This window comes from Sminthopsis crassicaudata, chromosome 2 (assembly GCF_048593235.1).
Source record: "Sminthopsis crassicaudata isolate SCR6 chromosome 2, ASM4859323v1, whole genome shotgun sequence".
NCBI classification, from domain to species: Eukaryota; Metazoa; Chordata; class Mammalia; order Dasyuromorphia; family Dasyuridae; genus Sminthopsis; species Sminthopsis crassicaudata.
This window is the reverse complement of record NC_133618.1, coordinates 413,805,577-413,816,305: the sequence shown is the minus strand read 5'-3', so window position 1 is coordinate 413,816,305 and position 10,729 is coordinate 413,805,577. Positions and strand designations below refer to the sequence as shown.

General features: G+C 33.4%; 1 protein-coding gene across 1 annotated transcript in view; it reads right to left on the bottom strand.

Annotated features, from left to right (window-relative positions):
- Positions 1-5,921: 5,921 nt before the first annotated feature.
- The window catches only part of LOC141552878 (uncharacterized protein C3orf38 homolog), a 61,170-nt gene continuing 56,362 nt past the window's right edge, over positions 5,922-10,729 (bottom strand). The window contains 2 exon segments of the mRNA XM_074284807.1: positions 5,922-6,582; positions 6,585-6,714. Coding sequence (XP_074140908.1) covers positions 5,922-6,582; positions 6,585-6,714 — 791 coding nt within the window.

The window sequence follows — 10,729 nt, the reverse complement described above, 5'->3', positions numbered from 1 at the left end:
AATACAATATAAAATGTACTCCATATTGCCATGTGTTGTTGATATGTTATTTTGAATCTTACTTAGTGGTTTTTTAAGCACAAAAATTCAAATAAATATATTTTAAAATATTCTATTTATGTGGCAGTTAACATATTGCTAAATTAATATATTTTAATTAAACAAGTTTTTGCTCTATTTTCTTTTTTTACATTTCTGTACTTAGTAGCTTATTTTATTGATTTGAAACAAATTACTAGATAGAAAAAGTTAAGAGAAAAAAATTTCAAAAATCCTTGTTTGTATGTTAGTATTTGTGTTAGTTCTATGATTACATTTTCAATTCCAAAGGACAATCCCTGGGTTATTAAATGAAGAGTTGTTATGGGTAATTGCAATATTTGCAAGTTTATAGGATGTATATCAGAATCAAAAGTGAAGAAAATTAATTAGATTTTGAGTTAGAAAATCATAGTAACTGCTTAACATTTCAGATTATTTTAAAGTTCAAAGTTGCAATTTATTCTGAGCTGGAATCATTTTCATGTTTCTCCTTCTTTAATGCTGGTAGCCTAGGAAACCCAATCTCCTCACCTAATAATCATGGAAGCTCTTACTTCTCAGAAAAAAAAATGATTTTTATTCTCTTCCCAATTCAGTTTCTTCCCAAAATCAAGACAACATAAAAACACAAGTCTTCCTTCTTCCCTCATCCTCTGTCACATATACACACCCCTTTCTTAATAGCTACCTAATGTGATATAATGAAAAGAGCACTGGATTTGCTATCAAAGAAGCTTAGTTGTTATTCCCAAGTCTGCTACTTACTACAGTGTGACTTTGGGAAAGTAAATTTCCTTTCCTCTAATTCTCATTTCATCTGTAAAATGAAGAAGCTTGAGTGGGTTATATCTTGTTTCTTTAGTTTCAGAAATTATGATTCTTAACTCTCAGCTTGTAGGTTTCCAGTCTGATTTTGTTTCTGCCACAGGGAATTATTTCTTTATCTTGGGCAACTTACTATAAGTTATGATGAACTGAGAGATCGAGGACCTTGATTTTATTCCCAAACTTGCCACTAACTATGGGCATAACTTGCTTCTCTGTTCCAGTTTTCTCAATCCCAAATAAGGTAATTGGACCATGTAATACTTAATACCTCATTCAGCCCTCAAGAGTCTATGATTTCATTCTAAATTGAGCTTTATCTGAAATAATGAATATGAAATTATTTTGGATAGTATAGAAAAAAACACAGAAATATGAGTCATTATTGTTGGAATGATTTGACCATATGCTATCAAAGGTCAAGTATATTTTAGTAGAAAGTAGTAAAGATTTGTAAATTTATTTACTTTAATAAACATTTGTTTCTGTGTTAGGATTAATGGATTACACAAAAATATATGACATACAAGTAACTTGCCATCTAGCAAGGATAACTAACTGAAATAGATTCATGGGGATTCACTTAACCTTGACTGAATGGCACATATCAGAATTAGTTTTTTCTTTAATATTCTATTTATTTGGACAATTTTTAATGAGAAACAATGATTTTTGATTTGATTTGATTTGCATTTTTATAGGTTTAATAATGCTTCACAGAAGGGAAAATTAATAGATTAACAGTTAATATTCACTAACACCTAGTCTATCTTTTGTTGGGCCAGAACAAAGGGAAGAGAGGAAAAAAAAGGGGGGGAAATGAGTTCAGAAGTTTGTAATAGGGTCTGACATCACAGTTCTAATTTTATTCATGCTTAATCCTCTGACTTTTTTGTTAATTCTTTGGAGACATATCTTTTATATGGCAGCACTTCAGTTAAATTGGAGTTCACCTCTATATTTTCTGTCAACCTTCTTATTTTGTTACTTTCCATTTATCTATCTATATTTATTGATAAAAACTAATGTGAAACTAACTATAATAGGAATATTTTGCTGACAGATTCAGATTTCTTCCTCTATTGTCTTGTCATTTGTTCTCAAAGAGGACCATGACATCAGATACGTGATACCATTAGTGAATTGTGATTTAAGTGAATTGGATTTAAGTGAGGAAGGATTGTGCAAAGTCACCTGCCTCACTTCCCCCTCCAGAGTCATCCATGTCCAGTGGCAAGATATAGATCAAGATGACTGGAGATGATATATTCAGATAAATGTTAAAGTTGTTGATTATAAAGCATGACATCCAGTTTGCTGAAGATGTTCAGTATGTTGCCATTCATATTGATTTCATTTTTGTTGTATATTTTGTTGAGAAAGATGACAATAGCACAGCCTTACTTGGAATTAAAAAATCAGTCCCCCAGTTCTGCCTTAAATATTACTGAAGGAGGTTAGCCTTCTAACTCTTTGAATAATTGTTAAAGATTTTTTTTTTCAAATTTTATTTGAAATGAATTTTACTTGAAATGTTGGAGTTCTTTAATTCTTTCTAGATAATTTTTTTTCAAATGTAGGGATAATGATCTATTATTTCATTACTATAGAGACATCCAAGTATAGAAATATCCTTTACCAATACAGATTGGCAATTGATTTGTAAGTTAGGGACTTAGAAAGTTATCTAGAGGAACTAGGAAATAAACTAATGTGTTAAAAGCAGAATTTGAACCTAGGTCAACCCTCTTTATCTAATCTATTTTTAGCTTTATAATATATATATATATATGTATATGTGTATATATACATATATATGTTATTTCAATTCAAATTCTTGACAACTCCAAAATATGTTATTATTACCACTATTTTATAAATATCAACTTTCAATCTCCACAGTGACTCTTCAGAACTTTTTGTGTTTCCTCAAATCTCCTATGGCTTCCCCTTTACTCATTTTAGCATCTGAGGACCTAGCCTCATGTTTTATTTTTTTATGTTTATGTTTTATTTTTTATTTTTATTTTTTTAAAAATTTTGTTAATTTTATAATTATACATTTTTTGACAGTATATATGCATGAGTAATTTTTTTATAACATTATCACTTGTATTCATTTTTCCAGATTTTCCCCTCCCTCCCTCTACTCCCTCCCCTAGATGACAGGCAATCTCATACATTTTATATGTGTTACAGTATAACCTAGATACAATATATGTGTGTAAATCCAATTTTCTTGTTGCACGTTAAGTATTGGATTCTGAAGGTATAAGTAACCTGGGTAGATAGACAGTAGTACTAATATTTTACATTCAATTCTCAGTGTTCCTTCTCTGGGTGTAGTTGTTTCTGTCCATCATTGATCAGCTGGAAGTAAGTTGGATCTTCTTTATGTTGAAGATTTCCACTTCCATCAGAATACATCTTCATAACAGTATTGTTGTTGAAGTGTATAGTGATCTTCTGGTTCTGCTCATTTCACTCAGCATCAGTTCATGCAAGTCTCTCCAAGCCTTTCTGAATTCATCCCACTGGTCATTTCTTACAGAGCAATAATATTCCATAGCATTCATATACCATAATTTACCCAACCATTCTCCAATTGATGGACATCTATTCACCTTCCAGTTTCTAACTACAACAAAAAGAGCTGCCACAAACATTTTGGCACACACAGTTCCCTTTCCCCTCTTTAATATTTCTTTGGGATATAAGCCCAGTAGTGTAGCACTGCTGGATCAAAGGGTATGCACAGTTTGATAACTTTTTGGGCATAGTTCCAGATTGCTCTCCAAAATGGCCGGTTTCTTTCACAACTCCACCATATGTTTTATTTTTTTAATGTTTTTTCATGTTTGCTTTTTTATCCTCCATCCTGAAAAATCCTTACTTGATCCTTCTATCCCTGATCCTTCCATCACTTTCTCTCTTCTTAACCTCTTAAAATTCAGCATCTCAACCATATTCTATTGAAACCGCTCTCTAAAGTTATCAGTGACTTATTAGTCACCAAATTCAACGGCATTTTTTTCAATTCTTATTCTCCGTAATCTCTTTGCAACCTTTTATCACTATTGAGCAATCTTTCCCCCTTGATAGTCTCTAGATTTCTGGGATACCAGTCTACTCTGGTACTTTTCCTGTATGTCTGTCCACTTTATTTCAGTGACCTTTACTGGATCCTCATCCACACCATACCCTTTAATCACAAGTATTCTTCAGGGTTCTGTCTTGGCCCCCTTTTTCTACTTTTATTATTTCACTTGGATTCCATGAATTTAATTATCATTTCTATGCTGATGCTTCTTTAATCTGTCCCAAACTTTCTATGATCTCTAATCTTACTTTTATAACTGCTTTTCATTCCTCACAAACTCAACATGTCCAAAATGCACTTATTAGTTTTACTCTTGACCCCTCTGTCCCAACATTTTCTTTTTTAATGTAGAGTACACTATCCTCCTCCCAGGGCATCAGGCTTTTGCTTAGGAGTTAGTCTGACCTCCCACTATCACTCACTTTTTCTAATTGGTAGTCAGTGTCTACTGATTTCATCTTTGCAAGATCTCTCTAAAATGGCCTCTTTTCTTATTTGACAAAACTACCTTTCTAGTATAGACCTTCTTCTCTTCAGAGCTGGGTTATTATTGGTTATTGCAATAGTCTCTTGGTGGGCCTGGCTTCCTTAAGTCCTTCTACTTTAACCCATTCTCCATTCAGCCACTACACTTGATTTTACTAAAGCACAGGTATGATCATGACATCCTCCCTACTCAATAAACTCAAGTGACTCCCTATTGCCTTCAGAGAAATTTCTTAGAAAATGCTCTGTTTGGCATTTAAAAGCCTTTATAATCTAGCCTCCTACTGTCTTTCCAATGTTCTTATACTTTATTCTTTGTCATTCATTCCTTGATATAATATTGGTCTCTGAACTGTTCCACAGACAAGATATTTCATCTCTCACATTCCAGTACTTTCTTGGGCTGTTCTCCATTTCTGGAAGACTCTCTCTCTTTTGCTCCAACTACTAACCTTCCTGGTTTTCTTTAAATACTAACTAATATATATTCTACAGGAAGCCTTTTGTAACTCCTAATTCTAGTGCCTTATCTCTGTCAATTTTTTCCTATTTATCTTTTAAATAACTTTACTTTTTTTTCTATTTTCATTAATCTATTCCTGGCAATTGAAGTGTATAATCCAAATCAAATAAAAAATTAAGCAGGGAAAAAATATCAATAAATACAAAACACACCGGAGTGAAATTTACTATTTAAAAAAAAAACAACTTATACCAATCAAGATGACTTTGCAATAGGAATTTTCATAAGTGTAGTGAAAAGATGCATCTTATCAAGTAGGCATAAATAAGGTTCAATGTTAATTCATTTTGAAATTAACATTTGCCCAATGCCAGAATAGTTTGGGAAAATAAGTTTTGATGTTTTTTGAAAGGTATATAACTTGTACTATGAATAGCCATATAATAAATCACTAGCATTTTTTTTCTTAAATACAATTAAATACAAGAGTTTATCATCCAGCTGGCTCAAGTATTTGATTTTGCATTAAGGTTACCAACTCAAGAGGAAAAATGATTTCCATTATAGCTGTATACCCTATTTTGTAATAACTGCTCAATAAAATATATCTAAAATAAAAATCAGTAGGAAATCATGCAAATTATTGTACTCTTTTTTCTATTACAAAGTAAATATTTAGAAAGAATTAGAATTTCTGCAAAATAAAATGAAAATATTGCTTGATTTCTAAGGCACATTATTAATCATGAAATCTAAAGTGAAATTTATTTGATGAATGGGGTCAAGGTTTCATATTTGTCCAAACTGAAGTTGAAAGAGATATTGCATTGACATAAAATTTTAGTTTGTAGTCAACAACAGTATCTGAACTGAAATATGCTAACCCTGCAACCCTGAAATCATCTGATCAATATTGGTACAGCTTAAGCTGAAGAGGTTCTGAATAAAAAGTTTTTTTTTAATTTGATATACAGTACTCAGTATTTTAGATTAAATAATTCCAACTCATATGTTGTTACATGATGCCTCATTTTCATGACACAGTGCCTGGTTTCCACTTCTACTACATAAAATAGGGGTTTCAGTAAGCAATGCTTCATTTCTACTACATGTTGCTCCATTTCCATTATATAGTGGTTCTAATTCTTTGGATTCCAATGTAATTGAAGGCTTCTCCAATGTCACTCCAGGTTCAAGGGAATTCTTTCCAACAATACTTAGATTGACAAACTTTATTTTCCAAGTGTTTACTAGAAAAGGGCTGCGGATGAGGCCAAATACTTGTTCAAAGATGCCTAAACACATACTGCCTCGGTGGACAGTACCAGTAACTGCAACTACAACTAATCCATGTGGAGAGGATACACACTTCAATCTATTGCAATCTAAATTGAGATTAAGAAATAGAAACTCTTCTTTCACCAGAGACAGTAAACGAAGGCTCACCAGTTCTGAACCATGATAGTCCATCACATTTTGTTCTGATGTATTGTAACAAAATTTTAGCTTGACATCAACCCAAAAGTGCTGTGGTCCCCATTTTTCTTGGGGTGGTCTAAAGAAAGGATTCTGAGAGTTGAGAAGCTCAAAGAACCACTGGCAGAATTCTTCTCCTAATTTGTAACAATCATCAAATTGTTCAGGGTTTTTTTCTCTTTTTTTCCTTGGCTGTCCTGGGGCTGAACCAGGCGGTTGGTGATGGTGTCGAATAGTGCGAGGATTTCGGAAGTTTCCATTAGGCCTAGCAGGTCAAGACAGCCCTCCAGCTCTATCTTGTTGAGCCCCGACATGTTGACCCCTGGACGGGGGAATGCATAACTACTTTTTACGTTTTATTTGTATATTATCTCCTTCATTTGATTATAAAGTACTTTAGGGCAATGATTGTTATTTGTCTCTAGATGTAGCATTAGTGCTTAGAGTCCAATTTGATAGATAGCAGACATTTAATAAGTAAATATTTATTTATTTATTGAATCAAATCCTTAAGGACTTTAAATGCCAGAGAAGCATTTATTAAAGTCTTGTATTTAGGACATTGTATTGGTGGTGGATGGACCAAAAGAAATAGTCTATGACCTTAAGCTCCTTAGAGTCTACAAGGGTTCTCTGTGTTTTTATGATCCTAATGCACTCAGTGTATTTGACCTACAATTTGGCAAAATCCACAAAAGTGCAATTGATATCATGAGACTATGCATTCCTTAATGAAAAACTTCCTTAAGAAAAGTATACCTTTTCTTTCCCACCATCCTACCTCCCCACCCCCCATGCCTCATATTACAGGATTGTTTCTTAGAGAGCATACTTGATAGCTTGGCTCCTGGTTTGAAAAGTAATTATTTTGGCATTAACTTCCATATCTCTTCATTTGCCATCTGTTGGCACCATTACTTAAATGATCTAAATCTTCCCAAGTTAGTGTATATTTTTGTCCCATTTGCTTGAGTTCCCATACAAACACCATGGAAGAAATAAGGAAGGCTTTCTGTCCTGCAGAGGGGACTGAGAGACCTTGAGAGGAGTGCTTATTTTGGATTAGAAGGACTTTAGTTCAACTCCTCATTCTTCTTCCTATATGTATGACTTTGGGCAAGTCCATTTTCCTCCTTTCTTATTTTTTCATCTGTCAAATGAAGTATCATCTTTGAGGTGATAATTAAATCCATAGACACTGATACCAAGTGACAAGGTTAAAAAGTTTTTTTTTTGTTTGGTTTTTTTTTTTTTACTTTTCAATTTAAAATCACAGAAAGGGACTTAACCATTGAAAATATTGAGCATAATATGTAGTTTTATGGGATTTAGTTAAAAAAAACTTTTCATGAAAAAGCAAAATAAACTGCAAAGCTCTTCTTATTATGATCAAGGGGAAAAACAAATAATGTTCATAGTTTTAATCAGTTCACTTTAAGAAAGTCTTTGTTTTATAATTTTCAAGTTATATGAGAAATGTCCCTTTTCAACAATTTCTATTTTGGAAATGACAGTGATTATTGACTATAGAAGACTCCTTGAAAGGTCCATTTCTTATTCAAAATCCTCTTGGACTTCAGCAGCTGTATAGCACTGGCTTCTAAATTATTCTTCCTTTAGATTTCATCATTTGCCTGTTATTTTCTTAAAATTAAATTATTGTCAAAATAGTTCATTTCATTCTCTTACAAGAATGTTGGGAGAAGAGAGCTTTGTAAAGTGTTTTTCTAGCATCATTAATTATTATTATTGACCATTGATAATTGGTGAGCCTTACTTTAAATTTTTTATTTTAATATTTCAAGGATTCATTATATTGTCAGAACTTTATTTTTTATTTTTATTTTTATTTTTTTGAGGCTGGGGTTAAGTGACTTGCCCAGGATCACACAGCTAGGAAGTGTTAAGTGTCTGAGGCCAGATTTGAACTCGGGTCCTCCTGAATTCAGGGCTGGTGCTCTATCCACTGCGCCATCTAACTGCCCCCTTGTCAGAACTTTAGCAGAGGATCAAATTATCTTCTTTATCTATGAGTGAGTGAGAATCCAAGCACTCCACTATATCTAGCTTATTCCCAGACCATGTATCCAACCAACTATTCTGAGAAGTCTGTCATTTACCTTGAAGCTGTCTTTTTAGCATCCTCCTCTCTCCCTTCTAACTTGATATTTCTTGTTTTAGAAATAATAATCCATTCACTGCCATCAATTAATCATTTGACGAGCAATTATTAACTGCTTAGTACATGCCAGACATTCTGCTGACTTTGGGAAATGCAATGCAGGGGATGAAACAATTCTTATTCTCAAGGAATTCATATTTTAATAGGATAACTGTAACATACATAAGAACCTAAAAAATGAATCGATACAAATAATGCTACTCCTGGCAAAGTAATGACATTCATTTATCTCATGACAGAGTACAATCTCATGCATTTTTACATGTATATGTTTCTTTCTCTCTCTCCATACACATATGCACATGCACATATATATACACATGCACAAAAAACAATTGATGCATAAAGACAAGAAAAGTCAATCATTTTTTAATGGCAGAACTAACATCTGGAGGATCAAAAAAAAGTTATAGAAGTTTGCAAATGCAAGGATAAAATGGAAATGTAATCTTGGTATGAGGTATTGTAATGCCAGAGAAACTGGGGCAAGATAGCGATTAGAGAGTTTTTAATTTTATCAATTGGAGAGTATAATTGACTGGACAGGACTCTCATCTCAAAGTATTCAGTGGCAAATGTGAGTTCTCAATGACATATATACCCACATGGCTCAGCGACTGGGGTAGACCAAGACAGAGGCAGAGTCAGAATGATGAGGAAACCCCAAAACTCTTAAAAGAGAAAACCTGCCTTGGACTCTGCCTCAGGGAGGGGGACTCCATTCTAAGTACAAACAGTTTTATCTTTATCTGGCTCAGTCCTGAAACGCATTGAATTCAATTCAAATTCTAACCCTGGCTATAACCCAGCCCAATCTGGGACTCCACCCACAAGCCCCCTTCAGCTTGTAGCCAAAGCCTCCTATTATAAAAGAGCCAAGCTGGAGTCATCTCTTTGCAGAGATCTCAAACATGGCAGCCTTACACCTGCCATGTCAAGGGATTTCTGCCCACTGGAACTCTGGTTCTGGTGCCTTTTATCTCTACCTTCAACTTTACTAACTAGATTTTACTTTTAAACACCATAATAAACCTCTTTTATCAATCTAGGTTTTAGGGTCTGTAAATTCCTTTACAGGGGACTCTTGCATCACTACTAGACCTCATTTAACTCTGTATCCTTGAGCCAAATCCAAAGGCGTTGCAGGGGAACTCTATTTGATTCCTGTACTCCGAACCTGCCACTAGACCTCAACTAAACCCTAATTTCATTTAGGTACCCCAATTCTAGACCTTATCATGTAGAATGTGTTGGACAATATCTAGAGAGTTATAGAAGCAATTTTAGATGCTTGAGATAATTTTCTATAGAAGGATAGCATGATATAGTAGAAAGAACAACAGAGTTAACACTCTGAAAATATGAATTTGGATCCCATTTTTATCACATCAACTTTAAGAGGCAATAGGGCCATGGACCTGAGTCAAAAAGACTTGTGTTCAAATTCTACCTTTTATTATCTGACCCTAGACAAATCATTTAAGCTTTATGTTTCCTTACCAGTAAAATGAAGAAGTTGTACTTGAACTCTAAGCACCCTTCTAATTTTAAATTTATAATCCTAGTTGGGCAACCAAGAGAAAGATTTACTTCAATAAACTTCAATTTGTTCTTCAGAAAAATGAAGATAATACTTGCACTACCTACTTTACATTTCTATTGTGAGGAAAATACTCTGAAAGTTGAAAAACACACACATAAATACTAGTTGTTATTATAGGATAAATTTCTAACTCAGGTGAGTATATTTGTGAAGCATCTGAAACTGAGGAAAGGTCATAACTATGACATCTAATTCATTTTGTTGGTAGTCACTCATAAAATGAGTAGTTAATATGAGAAGAAAAAGATGCATCTTAAGAGAGAGATCATGAGAAAGATCAAGACATTGATTCTTTTGGCTTAAATCTCTACAATACTATTGTAATCAGAGCATGATGATTTGGATGGAATCACTTACTGAATCTCTTATTCACGACTATCTATGTGTACATAGTTCAGTGGGATGATTGTTATCATGTCTTCATTATTGATGAGATTTCTCCAATTGTATCCTAGAAGAGTTTGTCAGCATGTTTAATCATATTGTTTGATGTGATAAGAGAGATAACAGTCAAAACAAATGCTGCTGTACTATGTAAAATTATGTCCAATA